General features: G+C 43.9%; 1 protein-coding gene across 1 annotated transcript in view; it reads right to left on the bottom strand.

Moving 5' to 3' along the window:
* Slc20a2 (solute carrier family 20 (phosphate transporter), member 2) overlaps window positions 1–22871 on the bottom strand; it is a gene marked incomplete at its 5' end in the record, with an annotated part of 104276 nt that overhangs the window by 3334 nt on the left and 78071 nt on the right. The window contains 4 exon segments of the mRNA XM_005410504.2: window positions 5460–5544; window positions 7269–7454; window positions 11484–12075; window positions 13297–13500. Coding sequence (XP_005410561.1) covers window positions 5460–5544; window positions 7269–7454; window positions 11484–12075; window positions 13297–13500 — 1067 coding nt within the window.

Here is a 22871-nt window from a genome sequence, read left to right as displayed (position 1 = left end):
TCTGGGTCTTCAGCTAGACTCATGTAGGACACTACTGTGAGATCCAGGCCCTCAGCTGGATTTTTATGGTCTTAGTGTGTGGACAGATTTCCTGCACTCCCTTTGTATATGACTCTTTGGGTGACTATTATAAAATAATCTTACAAATTATGTGTCCTGTATTGTTCCCCTTCCAAACCCCAAACTGCAACACATAGTTAAAAGGGAACTTTAAAAAATATATTAGTATACGTTTGTGATACATAATAATAACATTCATCTCAGGAGACAGTTACATACACTTATCCCATCTGGACCATTTTTATATATCTCAATGTAATTTAAAACTTAGAGAAAAGGTACAAGAACTTCCAACCCAAATTTACTAATTTTAACATGTTGCTACAGTTTGTGAACAGACATTTTAATATTCTGCTTCTCATCAAACCTCTCTTCCTTTTTGCTAAAAGTTAAGTAATCTACTCTGTGTTATGATGGCAGCAAAATGGTGACCTTCCAACGTCTTCCTATTTATCACAGGGATAGATAGGAAGAGCTTATTCTTCTCTCTTAGGATCATAATGCAAACTGTCAAATAGTTCTATAAAGAGATGTGCCTATGTAATGCAGTCCATAATCTGTGAATTTCTGCACACCATAAGTCTTGCTAACCAATCAGCAAAAGGCACATCATTGTTGCCTTAATTTGCATATCCTTAGTGGCATTTAAGCACATCCACAATGCTGTGCGACCTTCCCCATCACCCATCTTGACTGTTCTTATCATCCAAACTGAAACTCTTCTCTCATAAATCACTATGGAAACAGTAAGGATACAAGTAACAAGCAAAGTAAATGAAAACACAAAAGTAGTGAAGAAGGAAGAGACCCTTCCCTCCATCTCCAGCACCTACTTTTAATTATTTCTTATACTGTATGAGGTATGCTAATCTCTTCTCATCACTTTAATTTTTAGATCATTTTGTATTCTTGATAATTCAGTCTACCAAAATAATCTCATTTTATAAAGTTCTAAGAAAAATTTGCCCAGGGTGTACTGTATTGGGGAGAACTGGAATCATTACAAAACCTAGTTTTCCTGTCTCATCAAACAGTAAATCTCCGAATCAGCTCTTTTAGCAAAGTTCAGGGCCTTGTCCATCTACCTTATATATTATTCTTATGAGGATTCTCTTTCTTGCTGCAATTAGGAGATTAAAAATTTTTTTATTACATTTACTGACTGGTGATTGCTGACAAACATGCTCTAAATTTTTACATTTTTGTCTTAGATTTGATCATTTTTACTCTAGTGTCTAAAAACATGAAGATTACCCAGTGTCTTTCTGGGCATGGGTCTCAGGGGATCACTCTGTTTGGGATGGATTCTAAAGCATACTACATTTGACAACATCCACATGCGCATCCTGGGTTACCTGTTGAAGCCCTGTGAAGCCAGGCCCTGTGCAGCCACTGGGGTGGACAGTAATCTAGGAGGATCTATGTGGTCCTGTTGACCTGTTAAAATTTTATATCCACATTTACTATTTGGGATATTTTAAATTTGGTTTTGGTATGAGGCTGTTCTGTGTCTGTCCTATGGAATGAATTGGAGAATTTCCATTTTGTTTTGCTATTTTCCACCTACATTGTAGAAATGTTTATAAAAAGTGAGAATTATGTTTTTTAAAAATGGGAAAGACTAATGAATTTATCTAGAATAGGAGGCAGATGTGCCCCACCCACCTGATTTTTGGATAATTTCCTTTATTGCTCTGGTCAGGTTTTCCCCATTTTTTCCTACTGACTGAACATACCCAGAACATAACATTACCATGGTGGCTGTTTTCACGTGGACAAGCTGGTGGCATTAGGCACACCCATCCTGTGTGCAAGATTACCACCCCATCTCCAGATTATTCTCATCATCCAACCTGAAACTCATGTCAGGTGGTATTTCTCTGTCATACGTATTTTTGCAGAAAACAATTCATTTCACAGGGATTTTCAAACCATTAGCATATAGCTGTGTGGTTTCCTCCATAATTAAAACAATTCTCTTCAAGCCAGGCACAGAGGGCACCTACAGTGGTGGCTACTCAGAGGCAGAAATCTCTCAAGAGCCCAAAAGTTGGAGGTCAGCCTGGGCTATGACCAAGATCTTGTCTCAACAAAGGGCAAAACACAAAAACTTCCTCTATATCTGTTCACAGAATGTCTTTCCTAACTTAATTTCTCTCCCTTCTTTTTGATGTGATTGGATATATTATTAACCACCATCCTTCACTATTTTTGTTTTAAAATTTACTTTTCTATTTCTTTTATCCTTCAATTTTCTTGAAGTTTTTATTTATTTTTTAATTTAATTTTATTTTTTTAATCTTTTTGAGACAGGGTCTCACTGTGCAGTTCAGGCTGGCCCTGAGCTTACTTTGTAGCCCAGGCTGGTCTCGAACTCACAACGATCCTCCTGCCTCAGCCTCCCAAGTGCTGGGATTACAGGTGTGCGCCAATACGCCCAGCTTCTTCAAATTTTATTGTTCTGAATTTTTTGTACAATCCTAATTTGAATATTTGCTTATTTCTCTTTTGATCAATTAAGCTATTTAAAGATATGTTTTTATTTTAGCACAACTTTGGTGACTATAGGTTTTGCTATGTGTATCTACAGACAGATACACACACAGACACTGTTAGTCTTTATTAATTTCTGAAAGAGCTATCATTATATTTTTTAAAACTCCCTGATTAAATATTAAAAGATCACTGAAGAGCCAGCATGGTGGCATACACTTGTAGCCCCAGCTACCTGGTAGGACAGTGCCACAGGATTTCAAGTTCAGGCCAGCCTGGGCAACTTAGTGAGACCCATCCCAAAAGAGAAACAAAAAAATGGGGGATGTAGCTCTGTGCTCCTTGTGTTCAGTCCTAAGTGCCACCAAAACCAAGCAAAACAGCACTAAAAACTCTCCAAAGTGATACATTCTTATTTCAACACTTAAGTTTCTAACAATTTCACTGTGATTAGATGTGGGTAACATAACTTCTGTTTTTAAAAATTTACAGAGACTTATCACAGTCCTTTGAATTTATACTTAATTTTTAGAAATGTTTTATGTTATTTTTATTATTATTTTTCATATTACACATTCAGTTAGCATTTGTATAACTGTTTTATACAGACTATGAGAAAATATAAACTATGCACTTAGCTATGTTCACTTAGCAGGAAGCATAAATAAATGAAATCTACCCAGATACACTGGAAGCTCACTTTAAATATAGTTCCCATCTTTTTCCTGTTTTCCAACTTCTGCCCTCCTCCTGATGAATGGTAAACTTAAAAATCAATCACAAGATAAATATTCTGAAAATCTACTGTGATTCAGTTATGATTTATGTGGATGTCCACACTGGCTTTTCTCATACCGCCCACTCCATGCTACCCCTGCATCACCCACTTGTGGCATCTGGGCCTTGTCACATGGAGAGGAGACATGGGTTGGCCTCTGTGATCCCCAGCAGCCCAAGCTCCAGGCTGACATGAGGGCTGCTCCTCACTGTGCTGCAGGACTCTGCAAGTCCAAAGTTCACATCCATGACCTCAGTCCACAGAATCCCATGCAGGCTCCCCAGAGTGCATAGTTAATCATTAAAGAGACAACCAAAGACTCCCCTTCAGGAAAGTTAAAAGCCTTTTCTGTGGAAAAGACTCATTAAAAACATCATTTCCTTCCTGAGTTTGCCTGGTGTGGTGAAGGTGAAGTGGAACATGGAGGCTGGAGGGTACTTTTTGTTCTATGTAGTTTTGTGCTGTTTGAAATATTTCAATAAGTATGTGCTTCTGTGGTAACTTTTATTTTTAATTTTTATTTTTTTATGGTGCTGGGGGTGGAACCCAGGGCTTCACCTATGCTAGGCAAGTACTCATGGAGCTACACCCCTCCCTTTGGGAATGTTATAATAACTCAAATGGAAACAGTTCCAGCCAGTGAATGAGAGGAGACCCAGCCCTTCTCCTGCCTTCCTCCTCACCTGGAGAGCAGAGGCGGGGCCACACCTCTGTGGCAGCTCCTAGGACTGGACCCTAGATCCGCCACCTCCCACAAGCTGGCTAGCTTTTCTCCGCCTTGACTTCCACACCTGTGGGCCGGGGATGTTCGTCCTCACTCCAGAGGTTCTGGGGACACTGACCTGTGTGTGTATTCCCAGGGCACTTGCCACAGTTCAGCAAATATGACTCGGTATGACTGAGGCCTGGGTGACGACAGGAGTGTCCCAGACGAGTACACTATGGCCACTTCTGTCACCTACTAGCTGTAGGATCTCTGGAAAATGACCTAATTCTAAAGCCTCAGGTTTTTCTCTGTACACTGCGAATAACAGACCAATTTCACAGTGTGCCTGTGGAAAGGAGGTGTTGTGCTCCTGCAAAGCAGGAGGCATAGTACCTGGCCCACTGCATGCACTCAGCAAGTTGTTGTGATTTTTATAATGAGAATTCATGGAAATAGTAGTTTTTCTATATATTGTAGCAAAAGAAAAAAGACAGGGCACTTCATTCTAACAAGGCTGACTTTTTATGGTGTGTGTTAAACATGCTGGTCCATTTCAAGCATTCATACATGCCACCTGCCTTTGCTATCAGAAGCACTGCGCCACTTGCATTTAGCTGGCATTTGTTTATCCACACGTTGGTTGGGATATGAGGACATGGGTAACGTAGTGATAGTGTCTACCTTGTGGCTGCTGAATTCCACTGGGGCCTTCAACAGTGGTTCATGCACAGTGGGGACCCATGTGTTTCCTGCATGAACCATCTGGATGCTTTCTGAGGTTGTTGAGTATTTCTGTATGTAAGAGGCCCCTGGGGGATATCCAGCATTATCTCCAGATTCTGTGCAGACCTGGGCCGTCAGAGCTGGGCCTACTTCCGGCACTTGTGCTGTGTAACCCCTGGAGCTTCTCCCACTTTGGCACTACGGCCTCTTTCACAGCCCGGGTCATGTTGGCAGTCACCCACAACCTGGACTTTACTCCCAGGCAACGTCATCACTCTGAACATTACAGAAGGGACAAAACTGAGCTCCCCACATATCATTCCACATTTCTGTTTATTCATTTCTAGTCCCACCATCGGGTCCCCTTCCTCCCTGCCAATGGCCAGAACTGAGTGCTGCCATCTCAGACGATGGCTGGGCACATGTGACCTCAATGCAAAGTCTAGTGTGTAGAAATGAGGGTGGCACTGACCCCTGGGACATGTGACACACACAGGCATACACACACACAGAGGCCTGGTGCTTGCACCTAGGAAAGCCACACTGGAACACACCGAGGCATCACCAGCAATCAGCCCCAAGGACAGTCACACGCCAAGGACAGTCAAATGCCACATCGACCTGGCGGTACTCTAGGAGGCTTTTTGTCATGGCAACCATGTAGAAAGCACAGCTGCTTTTCCTGGGGTGCTTGCCTACCTTGCAATGTGTGGTGCTGACAGGCAGCCCAATGTTGGAGGCGATGACCACCGTGAAGGCTGAAGCCAGCTCAATCGTGAAGCCACTGTGGGAGGGACACAGGAAGATGCATCACAGACACCATGTACCACCCCAACACTATGCACATGGGGTCCTGCTGAACACTCTGGGCTGGTTGCTAACAGGCCAGACTGATACAGAACCAGAGGGGCTGCAGGCTGACGAGTCATAGCGTGGCCAGGCTTGGTGTTGCCCACCATCCAGGTCACTGTCTCTGATCTTGTTCCACAACCACACACTGCAAGGAACTGGGTCAGAAGCTCCTGCTGTGAACTGGTCATTTTAAAGGGGAGTGGGGAAAGCTATGTGCCTGTTTTTACAATGTGTGATTACAAAAAAGTGACTTTTTCTCAGATGATTAATTTTGCTTCGAATCAGTCTTCTGAAAGAATCTTTTGTTGAAGTCAATTTCAAGGGGGGGAAACTGAAAATGTGAAATAAAGGAAATAGACACTTCCAATGTTTTGAAGAGACAGGAAAAAAATTCCCAAAATAGGTACTTTTAAATTTTAGTTGGGAAGTCCTGAAAGTTCTCTGGAGTTTATTTAACTCTAAAGTATCCAAAGGCTACGCAACAGAATGAGCACATACAAAGCCCCCTAAACAGGGGACACATTTGCCCTTGTGATTGGGCTAGAGTAAGGACACACAAGGTAACCCCAGAAGGACAGCAGGAGAGAGACAGAGAGAGAGAAAGAGAGAGAAAGAGAGAGAGAGAGAGAGAGAGAGTGTGTGTGTGTGTGTGTGTGTGTGTGTGTGTGTTACTAGGGATTGAACCCAGGGATCAACTGAGCTACATCCCCAGTAAAATATTCTTAAAATTTTGAGACAGGGCTTACTGAGTTGACCAAGCTGGCCTTGAACTTGTGACCCTCCTGCTTCAGTTTCTGTAGGTGCTGGGATTCAGGTGTGTGCTATTATGCCTGGTTGTCTTTCAGATCTCAAGAGTCCCCTGCAGGCCTGCAGGTTACAGGTCTCCAGGGTGCTCTCCCAGGGTGGTGTACCGGAGGTGGCTGAACCTTAGTGGAACCTGGTATGACACTGCAGGTCCTGGGGATGGGATCGGGTCCCCAGCCCCTCCTTACTCTTGTGCATCCCGGCCACGCAGGGAGCAGTTGTGCTCTACCATACATTGCTGCCTGGATGGCCAAAGTCAACCCTCACAGACCAGAACCTTTCATACTGTGAGCCAAAATAGCTTTCTCTGTCTTTGTCTCTCTTTGTGTCTCTCTTTGGTACTGGAGGTTGAACCCAGTACCATACTGAGCTACATCTCTAGCCTTTGTTTTTTAAATTTTGAGACAGGGCCTTGCCAAGTCACTGAGTTGTGCAGGCTGGCCTCAAACTTGCAATCCAGCTGCCTTAGCTTCCCAGAGTGCTGGGATTACAGACATGTCCAGTTTACCTCTTCTCTTTTTCAGCAGATTATCTCAGGTGTGTTTATGGGGACAGAACGCTGACTAACACAGAAGCCAGCCGGGCTCTATGGCAGCTCCCCAAGACGAGGTGGGTGGAACAGAGGCTGGAGAACCCTGAGAGGCAGGACTGTGGGGCTCCTGTACCCCTCTCACAGCGTGCTAGGCTCTCCCTTGCTCTGTTCCAGCTTCTGTTTCCAAATCACACTGGGGCTCCTGGAGAGGGGGAGGGGTGCTGGGCCGGTGGGGCCTCACACTCCCCACTGCACCTCTGCAGGTGAGTGCTTCGCCACTTGGCTGCCCTCCGAGGCCCCTCCGAGGGCCCTCCGCCTACCTGGATGGGGTGATGGGGGTGAGGTCTTTCCCCATGGTCTGGATCACTCGCCTCCCCCAGACCCAGAGACCTGTGCAGATGCCAACTCCTCCGTAGAACAGCAGCCAGACAGGTGTGGCCGCTTCCTGCATTACTCCACCCTGCTCGTAAATCAGCCACAAAGCTACCAGGGGCCCGATGGCATTGCTGGAAAAGAAAAGACTAGTCAAACAGATCCACAGCACCTGGCCAACATGCCTCATCTTCAGCCCTGAGGGTCGGAAGGTCTTGCTGTATTTTGGCCCAATGGTATAATCTGGTAGTGATAACAAGGGCCGTTTCACTGCAGTCAGGAGCAAAGCAAAGCACTCGGCATCTTGGCCGTTTTAAGGTGTACAGTTCAGTAGTGTTAAATATACTTACACTGCTGTGAAAAAGGTTTCCACAACTTTTTCATCTGAAATCTGAAACCCTGTGCTCACCAGACAACTCCCTGCGGCCCTCCCTCCTGCCTTCCGCCCTGTGACTTGGGCCTCCTTTAGATCCCTCATCCAGGAGAATCCTGGAGTATTGACTGTTTCTGTGCTTAGCCCAATGCCCTTAGGGTTAATTGATGATGGAGTTCGGGCCAAGATTTCCTTCCTTTTTAAAAGTTTAGTCACCTTCCATTGTACAAATCTTTGTCACATTTATTTATCCATCCACATTACACATCTGGGCGGCTTCTACCTCTGTCATAAATACAGCTGCTTTGACCATGGGTGTATACAACTCTCCCTGAGACCCTGCCTTCAATTGTTTGGGACAGGTACCCAGAAGTAGGATGGCTGGATCAAACAGTAGTTCTAGTTTTCATTTTTGAGGACCCTCCATACTGTTTTCCATAGTGGTTACTCCATTTTGTATTTCCACTCATAGGGCACAAGGGTTCCAGTTCTCGGTGTCCCAGCCACCATTTACTTTACATCTTCTCAACAGAAACCATCTTAATGGGTTTGTTATTTATCAATTTACTTACAAGCGCTGGAAAAATCACAAGAAATAACCTAGTAAGCAAGTTCTTTTTATCTCTTATCTTCCTCAGGTTTCTCCCCAGTCTGCAGCTCCCCCGCTGCTGTCTGCTGCTACCCTGGCGAGGAGCTCTAGGCTGAGGTCCCACGGCAAGTGGCGTGGTCAGTACTTAGGCTGCAGTGACAAGAGCCCTCCTCCCGCCCTCAGTAGCCATGTGGAGTGACACGGGCACCGGACACCTCCTCTCGCCTGTCTCCTCCAGCCCAGCTCTGCAGGCAGTGTGAGGCCAAGAGTCTCTGTCTCCCCCTGTGACTCCTGGCAGGTAACCTTGAGTTCTGAGCTCCAACTCCTGTCCTGAAGGATGTGCTTACCTAGCTCAAATGGCTGCTTCTCAGAGAATGGAAACAAGTCATAAAGGGCTTAGTACTGAGTACTTAGTATTGCTACAAACCTGACAATATTTCATTGCCTGACTTCACTGTCAGACTATGATTTCTGTAACTTTGCTTTCTTCAGATCAAAACCAGTCTCTGAACTGCCAGCAGTCACTCTAGGCTCTGGTCCTCTGGAGCAGTCACTGCCTGGACTCCTCTCCTGAGGCTGAAGTACTGCTTTGGGATGGTCTGTGACTTTTCCATACACACATCTTTTTGGTCTCCCCAACTGGAGAGCAACCCTGGACAGGTCTAGCTGGTAAGGCCAGGCCTCCACTGAAGAATCCTTAAGAAGGAAGAGGTAGTAGGCAGACAAAAATATATTAAGACAGGGCAGAAAACAGTGCCCCAAATAGGAAACCCTAGAAACGTCCATAAGACATAGTGTGGGGCAGATTCCCAGACGTGTCTGGCAGCACGATCTCCATGTTGAAGAGAAGAAGGGAAGTTGCAAATGGAAAGCTGTGCAGATGCCAGGCCTGGGGTGCAAACAGGGCAAGAGCAGCACCTGGTCAGCTATGGAGGAAACATCAGCCCAAGGGCGGAGAGGACAACCATCAGAATGTAAGGCTCACAGATGCTGCCATGTGAGGAGCATCCTTGTGGAAATGCTTGTACCTGGCTCTGGTCTTACCCCCTTTCCAGACTGGGAAGGTGGGTTCCCTGTAGGCTGCCCAGCTAGATCTAAGAAGAGAGAAAAGATGCAAAGGGGGTGTCTGCCCCACCTGCAAGGGGCTGGTCCAAGGAGGACAAGGCAGGAGGACCCTGTGCCTCTGCTCTGGTGGAGACACTGCCGTACTGCACACGAGGCCGTGACTGTGCTGACCGCAGTCTGAACATGCATCTGCAGAGAGGACGGGAGGCCACAGGCCAAAGGCCACCCGAAGAAAGTGCTGTTACTTGCTTTGTGCCACCTGTGTGTCCAGTCTGGAAGCTGGGGTTGCTGCCTCACTGGTGACCCTGCCAGCAGCCCTAGAGCCCCGTGTGTTCTTCCTCAGCAGCTGGAGCCACCGCTGATGGGGACCTGGGCAGCCAAGCCCCTGGTTCTCATGCTGACCTTTTGGGTTCCAAAGCATAGCAGTGAAATGGGGGGCAGCATGTGGCAAAGCTGGCTGGGAGTGGGCAGGACCTGTCAATCACAAGATCCCAGGGCTCTCTTGGGCTCTACGAGATGTGGACAGAACAGAGGGACACAGATATCAGGAGGAGACCACTATTGTGACTCTTCACAGCAGCCCACTCTTCTAGACCAGGGTGTACTTTTATTTTTGTTCTTTTTCTCTTGTTCAGCCCAAGTTTGCTCTGCAAAGCTGGTTTCTCCCTTACCCTGTCACCCCTCACTTTTCAAATCAACTTTTGGCACTGCTTTTGGCTCATCTTGTCCAATTCCTGTTTGAGTCAAGAAGGACCTGGGATGTTTAGCTGGTGAGTTATTTCTATAGGAACTACCCAACAACTGTAGGTGCTCAGTAATTTTTCTTTTCTTTTCTTTTTTTTTTTGTCTTTTTGAGACAGGGTCTTGCTGTGCAGTTCAGGCTGGCCGTGAGCTCATTTTGTAGTCTGGGCTGGTCTCAAACTTGCAACGATCCTCCTGCCTCAGCCTCCCCAGTGTTGGGATTACAGGTGTGCGCCACCATGCCTGCCTGCTCAGTAAATGTTTGTTGACTGAATGGCTGGAAGTTTAGTATTTTGCTTGCAGTTTTGATACTACCTTTTAGTAACAAGACAAACGTTTGTAAATGAGTAAAGACTTCAAGTGGTACCAATGTCAGCTTCCAGGTCAATGAACACAGTGTCAGCTCCTGCAAGGTCCTTCAACATTCCCTGCCATTTACCACGGTGGCCAGAGCTTAGTCTGGACTCCACCTTTCACCTCACTCTCCTCTACTCCCAGGGTCTCCTGCCCGTGTCACCCCCGTCCCCCGTGTGCCTCACCTGCACCCAGCCTGGCCTCCCTCTGAACACAGGGGCCGACAATGGCTGTGTCCCTTGGATATCCCTCTGAACGTGAGCTCTGACTGCCCCGCCGGTCAGCAGCGGCTCTCTCTGGGGCAGCAGAATGGCGGACGCAGCCTACTGCTTTGCTTTCTCATACACAAGGAGCCAACCTGCCACAAATCCCTGGGGTCCAGCACCCTGCCCCCTCTCCAGAAAGTGTGTCATGGTCTCTTCTTGGACGATTTTAGTGGGCTCCTAACAGGTCCCTCACGGAGTCAAGGGGAAGCCAGACTGAATCTGTTCAGCACGCCTCAGGAAGTCTCTGCTCCCCTCCTTCATGGTGTAAAACTCCCTCACTCTGTCTATCTAGTTGCCTGGGCTGGCCCCAACTCCTGCATTGGAATGCTCCTCCTGTGTCAGCCTCAGGAGCAGTGGCTTGTGGGTGTGAGCATCACCCAGCAGACAATAATGTCCTTCCTACGTCCACCTGGCCAGGTGTACTGCAGGCCTCCGGGACCTGCTGACCGCACCGGCTCCACCTCCTCCCTTGGGCGTCCTGCTTTTCCCAGATTACCCGGGCCCACTATGCCTCTGGCCTCTTTCTTGTGGTCTCTCTTCCCACAGTGCTCTCAGGCTCAGGCCCTCAGGCACTCCTGACCTACTCAGCAAGCCCTGCCCTGGCCTGCCTCTTGATTCTCTCTGCAGCCTTTCTGGTTGCCTAGCATGTGGTGTGTGCTGACTGTCACTGCGCCTTCTCCAGAGGCACAGGGACCTTCCCCTGTGTCATGTGCTGCTCTACCCTGGCACCTGCTAGCCCCTCGTTCACACTTGTAGAATCTATGAGCTTCCTCACCTCACGTCATTGCCGCCATGAGCAAAGGATCCAAAGCAGGCAGTGAGGACCTGCAGAAAATGGAACAGGAGGTGGACCTCAGCCGCATCCTTCTCTTCCTTTTCTTCTTCCACAGGGTCCTCTCGAGGCTGGCCTGGATCTGCGAGTTCAGATGCCAGCTTCATTTCCACACCACCTTCTTCTGCCTCAATCTCTGCTTCCGCTACTGCATTACAGTAGCTGGAGTAGCTGTCATAGCGAAGTCTCTTCTTAGAATAGGACACAGTGTCCCCCACCAGCTTCTCACTGTCCTCGGGGGCTGAGGATACGTCGGCAGCCTTGAAGGTAGGGTGGACGGGCAGGCCACAGATGGCCGCCGTGTAGCAGGTGTAACTGTTGTTCCGCCGCAGCAGCCTGTAGTTGTTCTCCTGCACAGGCTTCTCCTCGGGGCCCCTGTCTATGTGGATTTTGTGCAGCAAGTCTTTGTAGAGCCCCGAGTCCTTGTGTACAGTGTGGTACACATGACCGTCACTCCTTGTGTGGCTGTCAAAGCCAAAGGTGCCATTGGAGACTGGTGACTTTGCAGAGCCATGAGTCATAGACAGTGCCCGTCCTGAAAAGGAGTTAACAAAGCCTTCTTACTGTCTCACCTTCTGACAGAAACCATGTCTGAGGGAAATGTCCCTACTTCCTGACAGAAACCATGTTTGAGGGAAATTTCCCTACCATTTCATGGCTCTGAGCCCCACAGGTTGGATTATGGGTGATTTAAATTTTTTTCTATACACTTTATTTTCTAAATTAACTATAAAGAAAAAAAATAAATTAATTATAAGGGACATGCCGGGGAGTTAAAACCAACCAACCAACCCTTAGAAACAACAAAAGGGTAGAATAATATGGCATGGCAAAAATGCTATTTAAATTCTGCTATAAGGTAGCTTCCAGAAAGGATGACCACATTCTTCCGTTTCTAGGTGTCAGTAAAGGGATGCTATAAGGAATTCATTTTAGCAAAACTTGGCATATGAGGCAAAACCCCATGTAAATGACAGACAGATATTGGTGTTTTTTAATAGGGCCTGAGACTGTCAGGGGACAGTCTTTAGAGTGGAGGCAGAATTGATTTGCTTGTCTGGAGGGTTAGGGTGTGGCTTGGTGATAGGGTGCACGCTGATCATGCACAGCCCGGGGTTCAGCTCCTGGGACTAAAAGAAAAACCCCAAACACCAGTTTGCCTGTTTAGGGGTGAGTCTCAGTCTGTACCTATGGATAGCAGGGGCTAGGGCCCACTCTCACAGCCCGAAGTGGCAGGAAGCAAAGGATAGCCTGGGCAGGTCTGGACAGTTTCTGAGATTCAATGCTTCCATAGTGGGAGCTTCTCCTGCTCTCCAGCTTTAGCTTTCTCCTCACGTCTTCCCTAAGGAAGGCAACCTTAGAGCTGACTGAACCAGTCTTCAGCAACTCCATGGCTTCTGCAGAGTTGGGGACAATGCCAGAACTACGTTGCAAAAGCCACAGGCCAAGAGGGAACCTGCTCTGGTGACAGTGGCATAGCTTCCTGAGGGCTTGGGCGCATGTTCTTCCTGACAGAAACATGTGCCTAGAACATGTGTAGAACATGTTTTCCCAGATTACCCGGGCCCACTCTGCCTCTGGCCTCTATCTTGTGGTCTCTCTTCGGTAGAACATGTGCCTAGGCCATGTGAGGCTCTCTCTGGCTCAACTTTCAGCACCATAAAGACTCACAACATGAAACTGGAGACAGAGGCAGGTCCTCTCCTGAGAAATGTCCCCTGCCACACATAAACCACGCTGTGCAGGGGAGCCCTACCGTAGGCAGCCCGGGGGTGGCTCCCTGTGGAGGGGCCCTCCGAGACCCCTGACATATCCCCAGGTGGCCTAGTGAGAGGAACAGTGCTGTCATCACTGGTCTTGGTGCCCGGTAGTTCTGTGAAGACCGGTGACTCCACCTCCTGGACTTTACTGAGGCTTTCATCAGAGGCTTGTGATAAAGCACCTTCCTTTTGTAATTTGCCTGGAGAAAGAAGAGGAATAACTGCAAATTTTGGAAGAATATTACTATTATTGGAAAATGAGTATTAGAAGGGAATTTATCTCTTCATACTTTAATACTTACCTTGAAAATACAAAGTTACATTGAAAAAATAAAATCTAGCCAGAATATTCAGATATTAAGATGGGCATTTAGGGCTTGAGTTACCACATCCAAAAACAACAGGAAAGACAGGGTAACACTGGTCACCTCCCCTCTTCATGCAGATTGGCCTAAGATGATCCACCTCCCTTCCCTGTGTGTCTGTACACTTGGGATGATGGGCTATAAGTCATAGCAGGAGACAGGCACTGTTGTCCATGCCAGCCAGCTTCTCAAGAGGTTTGGTTTGGTTTTGGTCAATCCCATTTGTCTTAATAGTTCATATATACTTCTTTTTGTTATTTGTTATTTGAAGTATAAACTAGTGATTCAGGGCATGGGCCATAGTGCTGCCCTGCCTGCATTTGAACCTTGACTCCTTCTACCCCTCACTCACTCTGAGACCTTGGGCCAATGACTTAAATTGCTCTGTGCCTCAGTTTGTTCCACAGCAAAATTGAGGAAGTAATAATAGCAATACTTTGGGTAAATATTTTTTGTTATATTACTGTTATAATCTTTAAAAGCATTTTCTTCTCATCATTTTAAAGCACTTGAGATCACAGATCTTTATGTACATTTTTTTTTTTTTTTTTGTCTTTTTGAGACAGGGTCTTGCTTTGCAGTTCAGATTGCCCTTGAGCTCACTTTGTAGCCCAGACTGGTCTCGAAATCACAACAATGCTCCTGTCTCAGCCTCCTGAGTGCTGGACTACAGGGGTGTGCCACCGTGCCTGGCTCTATGTACATCTTTTTGTATCGCATATACAATGTAACAGAAATTTTACTTTAAAATATCAGGAGGACTGGCTAAGATGGCAGAGTAGTAAGCAGCAGAGAACAGCCTCTCTGAGTATTGTCATACAGATGCTGGAATATAGCAATGAGAGGAAGACAAGAAGGAGGGAAGTGGAACCCCTGAACCCAGGAAGGATCTGAGGAATGAACTGAGGCCCACAGAAAGAGTGAAGTGAGAAACTTCAATGAAGAGGAAGGAAGCAGCCCACAGTACCTTCTTCCTGAGATGGGACTCACTGTGTGAGAGTTGTGATTCAAACCTACAGACACACAGTGACTGCTGCTGACCCCAGAGACCTCTATGGAGAGATGCAGCAGTGGAGGGGATCAGTGGACGTGAAGGACTGCACTAGCTAGCAGTGAGTGCTGAGGGCTCAGTTCAGAGAGTGAATAGCCAGGAGCCATTTTTTGGGAGGGGTGCATTGAGCTCAGAACTCGGAGCAACTACTGACCCCATCTAGCGGCTCCCAGCTGGACTCTCCAATGGAAGGTGTGCTGACAGCTACAGGCCAAATGACTCTGGTCTCAGCAAGAAGGTGCAGGCTTGCTGAGATTATCCACTACCTGCCAAAAAGCTGCTGCAGGCTTGCTGGGATAAATCAATACGGATCAGGACTTGTCTCCACATGTTGTCTACCAGTTACAGCAGAGACAAACCTGGGAGTGGACTTTTGTTTTCTTACTTTCTTGTTTGTTTGTTGTTGTGGTGGTTTTGTTTTTGTTTTCTCTCCTTCATTGTTTGATCTTGTTTTTATATGAGTGTGAACATGGTTTCTAGCCTCTTTATGGTGGTAGTTCTGTTCTATTCATTTTATCTCTTCCTTCTCTCTTTCCCTCCAATCTTCTGCACCAGTTTTCCAAAGTTAGTATGATCCCTCTTTGTCCTCCAGCCTTCTAACTTCTTCCTCTCCATCCACTTCTCCATTTTCTCCTTAACACATTTTATTTTTTCTTAATGCATTTTAAATTTTAACCCCAGAGGGCAAAATGAACATATTAAGGACTTGTACACTGCATGTAACTTCCTGGTTTGTTTTAGATTTTGATATATAACCATAAATCTAGTTCATTCAGTTAAAGGTGGCAGGGCTGGGGATTTAGCTCAGTGGCAAAGCGCCTGCCTGGCAAGCGCAAGGTCGTGAGTTTGGTTCCTGGTACCGGAGAAAAACAAAAAAACAAAACAGTTAAAGGTGGCAAATTAATGGTTAACTCAGTTTGTCATTTTCTAGGCTGTTTTTGATGCTATCGTCAATGCTGATGGTACTACTATAGCCAAAAGCGACGTAACTGCTCTAAACAGCTGTTCTTACTGGTATTCCAAGACTGAGATTCACTAAGGGTCATACAAAATACTAAGGCACATTGCCAAAGAACCAGGGGCTGGGCCAAACAGGCAGCAATTTCTCATCCCCAAGAAATTGAAGAGGTAGCATCTTGCAACACATTCAAAACCCCAAAACCAGCTACATCTAGAAGACATCTCAGAGAAGTAGTCATTTCCTAAGGGTTCTAAGTACTAGCAATAACGCAATCCACCATAGGCAATTTACAAGCATCACCCTACAAATTAAACTTAGAAAAAGAAAAGAAAAGAAAATGATAAGACACTTAAACAAGATACAACCTCAGATATACACTTTACCAAAGTCAAACCTAGGGGGAAGTGAGATAGGAACATCCAAAAGCTGCCTGCCTGGCCTCTCTGAAGTGGTAACAACAAAGCAATTGAACAAGGCTCCAGAAAAAAAATCAAATCCAAAATAATTTCTCAGATAATTGCAGAAATGGTGACCACAATGAAAACCATGCTTAGTGACTCTAGAACAAATACAGACAAAAAAATACAGGAGCTTAAGGAAATTATGGAAGCCATGAACACTCAGCATAGGAAAGGAGTGGAATCTATAAGGCAGATTTAAGGAGCTATCCAAGAGAATGAAAATTTCATTGAAAGTATCCACAGCAGGTTAAGCCATTGTGAGGATAGGAACTCAGATACAGAAAACAGGCTTATGGTTAGTGATCATGAAAAGAAAGATTCCTTAAAAATAGCAAGGGACCATGAGAAATCAATCCAGCAACTATTAGATGGAGCAAAGAAGAATAACTTAAGATTGATTAGAGTCAATGAAAAAGCAGGAGATAGCACAAATGGTATTAAAAAAAAACAACTGTTCACAGACATCATGGCAGAAAACTTCCCTAGTAGGGAAAAAGAATTTGACATGTAGATAGTGAGGCATATAGAATTCTAAATAGCCATGATCAAAACAAATCTATAGCCAAGCATATCATCAAGATTCCATGATTTCAACACAAGAATAGAATCTTAAAAGCTGTTAGGGAAAAGAAACAAATAACCTATAAAGGAAAGCCCATTCGAATCATAGTTGACTTCTCAGCATAAACCCTCAAGTCAAGGAGAGCTTTGAGTGAAGTATTTCAAGTTCTAAAGGAAAACAACCTTCAACCCACAAAACCATCTTTCAAAACTGATGAAGAAATAAGATACTTCCATGATGAAGAACATCTGAGGAAATTTATGACCAAACCAGCAATACAAAATGTTTTGAAAGACATTCTACAAAGAGATAACAAGGACTACAGCTCCATGAACCCCAACAGAAGGAATCCACCAGGTAGGGCAAACAAACAGAGGGAGGGAAAAAGGGTGGGGAGGGCAACAATAGGAAAATAACCTGACAAGGTTAAGTCAATACATAAAAGTTATAAGCATCAATGTTAATGGTCTCAATTCACCAATGAAAAGACACAGACTAGTAGAATGGATCAAGAAGCAAGGTTCAACAATATGCTGTATACAAGAAACACATCTAATTCAAAAAGAAATACACAGACTAAAAGTCATATGATGGAAAACAATATTCCATGTGACAGAAACCCAGAAAAAAGCAGGGGTAGCTATTCTGTTTGCAGACAAAGCAAATTTCAAGCCAAGAATGATTAGGAGAGATAAAGAAGGTCACTACATCCTTGTAAATGGAACAATTCAAGAGGAAGAGATAACAATTATAAATATATATGCAACGAATATCAGTACATAAAAAATCAAATAAGCACTAATACAATTGTATTGGGGGATCTCAATACCCCACTATCACAGAAAGATCAACCAAACAAAAAAATTAACAATGAAATATTAGAACTGAACCAAACTTTTAAACAAATGGGACTTATCAGATATCTACAGAGTGTTGTATCCCTCATCAGAATATACATTCTCAGCTGCACACAGGATGTTCTCCAAAATAGACCACACACTAGCTCATAGAACATGCTTAAGTAAATGCAAAGGAACTGAAATTATCCCATACATATTATTAGAGCACAGTGCAATGAAATTGGGAATCTATAGCAAAAGAAACAACAAAAACTTCATAAACACATGGAAATTAAATAGCACCTTCCTGAACAACCAATGGGTCACAGATGAAATTAAAGAAGAAATTAGACAGTTTGCACAAATAAATGATAATGACAATAAAAGATACCAGAACATATGGGACACAATGAAAGCAGTCCTAAGAGGGAAATTTATAGTAGTAAATACCCATGTCAGGAAAATAAAGCAAGCACAAATAAACAATTTAATGGCAAACCTCAAACTTCTAGAAGAAGAAGAGCAGGCTAAGTCACATGCTCATACGAGGGAGGAAATTATAAAGATCAGAGCAGAAACTAATGTATTGGAGGCTAAAAAAAAGGCAAAGAATCAGTGAATCAAAGAGTTGGTTCTTTGAAAGATTAGATAAAATTGACAAACCCTTATCCAACCTTAGCAAAAAAAGGAAAGAAAAGACTCAAATTCACACAATTAGGAATGAAAAGGGTGAAATCACAGTGGAACACACAGAAATCGAGAAGATCATCTACACCTACTTTGAAAACTAGTATTCTAACAAGATGGAAAATGCAGGAGAAATGAACAGATTTCTAGATACATTAGGATTACCAAAACTGAATCAATAAGGTATAAAAATCCTAAATAAACCAATATCAATCAATGAAATCAAAGATATAATTAAAAACCTACCAACAAAGTAAAGCCCAGGCCCTGACAGATTCACCGCTGAATTCTATAAGAAATTTAGGTAAAACCTAACACCACTACTTCTCAAACTCTTTAATGACATTGGAAGGGAAGCAATACTCCCCAGTTCTTCATGGAAGCAAGCATTACCCTGATATCAAAACCAGAGAAGGACTCAACTAAGAAAGAGCACTGTATGTCAATCTCCCTACTGGACACAGATGCTAAAAATCCTCAATTAGATACTGGCAAACAGAATGCAGCAAATCATCAAGAAGATTATACACCATGACCAAGTGGGATTCATCCCAGGGACGCAGGGATGGTTCAACATACATAAATCAATAAATGTAACATACTATATTAGCAGAGCCAAGGACAAAAATCATATGATCATGCCAATAGATGCAGAAAAAGCTGTTGATCAAGTCCAGCACCTTTCATGATAAAAACCCTACAGAAAATCAGAATAGATGGTCTTTATCTCAATCAGATAAAAGCTATCTATGACAATCCAACAGCCAACAAAAACTCAAAGTTGACAAAAACTTGAAGTTCTCACTCTAAAATCAGAAACAAGACAAGGATGTCCACTGTTTCCATTATTATTCAACATAGTTCTGGAAAGTTTAGCCAGAGTAATTAGATAGGAGAAAGAAATAAAAGGAATAATGATAGAAAGGGAAGAAGTAAAATTATCATTGTTTGCAGATGATATGATACTCTACACAGAAGACCTCAAAAACTCCACTAAAAGATTGCTAGATTTAATAAGCACATTCAGTAGAATAGCTGGATACAAAGTCAGCACAAAAAATCAATAGCCTTCCTATACATGAATAACAAACTCACTGGGACAGAATTTAGGGTAACACCTTTCACAATAGCATCCAAAAAAATGAAGTACCTAGGAATAAACTAACAAAAGATGTAAAAGACCTCTACATTGAAAACTATAGTACTATGAAAAAGGAGTGTGAAGAGGATATCAGAAAATGGAAAGATATCACTTGTTCTTGGGTAAGAAGAACTAATATAGTGAAAATGGCCATACTTTTAAAATTGTTATACAGATTTAGTGCAATTCTAATTGAAATTCCAATAGCATATCTCACAGAATTAGAAAAAGCAATCCTAAAATTCATTTGGAACCTGAAAGGACCTAGAATAGCAAAGGCAGTTCTGGGCAACAAAGGCAAGGCAGAGGGGATCACAATCCCTGACTTAAAATTATGCTACAAAGCTATTGTGATAAAAACAGCATGGTACTGGCAATAAAAAGATTCAAAGATCAGTGGACCAGGTTAGAAGATGCAGAAACAACTCCAGACATACTCAGCCACCTTATCTTTGACACAGGTGCCAAACACATTCACTGGAAGAAATATAGCATCCTTAATAAATGGTGCTGGAAAAACTGGCCCTGTACACGTCAAAGATTAAAATTGGATCCACATCTTTCACCATGCACTAAACTAAATTCGAAATGGACAAAAAAATTCAAAATGGATCAAAGATCTAAATATTAAAACAGAAACATTTAATCTGCTGGAAGAGAACAGGTAAAACTCTTGAAGACATTAGTGTAAGCAAAGACTTTATGAAAAAAAGAACACTGACCACATAGGAACTGTCACAAGGAATTAACAACAGGGATCTCATCTTATTTTTATTTTTGTTTGTTTTGGTTTTTTTCCAGTATCAGGAATCGAACTCACAACCTTGTGCTTGCGAGGCAAGCACTGTGCTACTGAGCTAAATCCCCAGCCCTGGGATCTCATCTTATTAAAGAGCTTTTGCACAGTAAGAAAAACCACCAACAGAGTGAGGAGACAACCCACAGTGTGGGAAAAAAATGTTTGCCAGTTGTTCCTCAAAGGATTACTATCAAGAACATACAAAGAACTAAACAAAAACAAAAACAAAAACAAAAACAAAACAAAACAAAACAAAAAACCAGACCTTCAAAATTTAAAGACCCAATCCTAAAATGGGCATCTCTTACTCTGGAAAGAATGGCTACCATCAAGAAATCAACAAATAGCAAAAGCTGGCAGAGTTGTGGGGAAAAAAGGAACCCTTCTCCACTGTTGGTGGCAATGTAGCCTGGTACAACCACTGTGGAAATCAGTGTGGAGATTTCTTTAAAAACTAGGATTAGAGCTCTCATTCAACCACCTCTTCTCCTTCTGGGTATCTTCCTAGAAGAATTAAAATAATCATACCCCAGCGATATATGTGCAGCCATGCTTGTTGTAGCACAATTTGTAATAGCCAGATCTCGGGAAATAACCCATATATCCATCAACTGAAGACTGGATAAAAAAGATGTGGTCTTTTTATATCATGGAATACTACTCAGTCACAAAGAAGTATAAATTGGAGATTTTTATAGATAAATAGATGCAATGAGAGACCATACTCATAAATGAAATAAACCAGATGCACATCTGCAAACATCACATTTTCTCCCTAGTGTGAGAAGCTGAAAAGAGTAAATAAGACCCAAAATGTATAACAGATATTGCAAAATGGGAATAAACTGTTTAAAAGGAAAGAGAAGAGCCAGGTGTGGTGACACACACCTGTAATCCCAGCACTCAAGAGGCTGAGGCAAAAGGTTTGTTGCAAGATCAAGACCAGCCTGGTCTACAAAGTGAGCTAAAGGCCAGCCTGAACTGCAGCGAGACCCTGTCTCAAAGAGACCAAAAGAAAAATAAAAAGCCATGCTCTTGCTTCATCCTCCCAAGTAACTGGAACTAAGGCCATGTACCACCGCCTGACTGCCTTGTTTGTTTGTTTTCATTCCTTCAACCATCTATATCTATCTATTATCTGTCTGTCTCTTGGTCTCATCCAATCCAGAGGTGTTCTACCACTAAACTGTAGCCCTGGACCTTTTTACTGTTTATTCTGAGACAAGGTCTCACTGAACTGTTGGGGTACAATCCTCTTGCCTCATCCTTCCAGGTAGCCAGGATTAGGGGTATGTGCCACTGTGCTGGGCCCCTCATTCTTTTAAAGCAGAGGATTTTAAAAACTTTATACGATCTTTCTTTTTCTTCTGAGGAAAGGATTTACTTGTTTCATAAAGCTTTGTATGACAAAGAAATCTGAGACTATGAATGCATTGAGCAGAAGAAACCCAATAATAAACCCAATATACTAGTGAAGACAGAACAAGGTTAAATATTTCAGTAAGTCTGAGATCATGGTAAGAAAGCAGAAGGCAGGCTAAGTAGCATGGACAATGACAGTGCCTTCTCCTGCTGATTTACAGCCTGAAGCTGGGAAGCAGAGATTCCCAGCCCTGACATTCAGCTTAGTTAACAGAAAAAGCGTGGGGTACAGCCTCTCATCCCATGAGGTGTACAGACACACAGGGAGAATAGTGGCTCATTTAAGGCCAATCTGCACGAACTTGGAGGGTGGCATCTGTCCTCAGTACAGAAGTACAGACAGGAAGCAGCTTAATGGGAGAGAAAAGAGAAGCTGGTTTTTAATCCCTTAGCAATGTGGCCTTGCCATTATGCGTTAAAGTAGATTTTTTAAATATTATTTTTAAATTGACATGCAGTAAACTGACTGTGTGAGTTTTAAAACAGGCCCAGATCTGTGTCAGTACCAGCAGTCAGGCTCCGGAAGAGGTCCATGACTCCCAGAGCTGTTTGCAGTTAGGCTTTGCCCAGTGCTACCCTAAAATACTCACTAATCTGGGCCTTGTCTCAAAAGGTCACTGAAATGAAACCCTAAAGTCTGTGATATCTGGAGACACCTCTGTGACAGCCTGCCTTCAATACCCATCCAGGGACAGATAGTTCATGCACAGGTGCAACGCAAAGGCTTCATCTCCTGGATAATCTGGGTCCTCCTCGGTTTTCACTGATTGCAAAGAAAGGTGATTCTGAGTGAATTTAAGTTCTCATTTCTCTGGGGAAATATCCAGGAGTGGTTAAGTGTGTCTTGTGGCAAGCACATATTTAACATTGTAAGAAATAGCCAATCCATCATCCTCTGCCATGTTGCATTCCTATCAGCGCTCAGTGTGAGGTGAGCACAGCTTGGGCGGTGGGGGTGGCCGCTGGCTCTGCACCACTCAGCAGGGCTGTGCACCTTGGTGCCAGCTCACTCACCACCCACTCAGCCCTGGGAAAGGTCTGTTCAGTTATTTGTGAATTTTCTTTATAAATTCTCAATACAAGAAACTTCTTGGAATGGTGTTTCTCAGAAAGCAAAAGTTTCTAATTTTGATAAGGTGCAAGTCATTAATTTCTTCTTCTACAGACCATGGTTTTAGTGTTATGTTTAAAAGTGCTTTCTTTATCGCCAGTCTTCCGGCTGGCTAGCTTCCTGGCTTGTGGCTCCCGGAGGGTGGGCCCCCAGCCCACGGGGAGCCTCGGGC

This window comes from Chinchilla lanigera, unplaced genomic scaffold, assembly GCF_000276665.1.
Source record: "Chinchilla lanigera isolate Chin_1 unplaced genomic scaffold, ChiLan1.0 scaffold00135, whole genome shotgun sequence".
Classification (NCBI taxonomy): Eukaryota; Metazoa; Chordata; class Mammalia; order Rodentia; family Chinchillidae; genus Chinchilla; species Chinchilla lanigera.
Note: the sequence above shows the minus strand (reverse complement) of the source record. Positions and strands in the feature narration are given on the sequence as shown.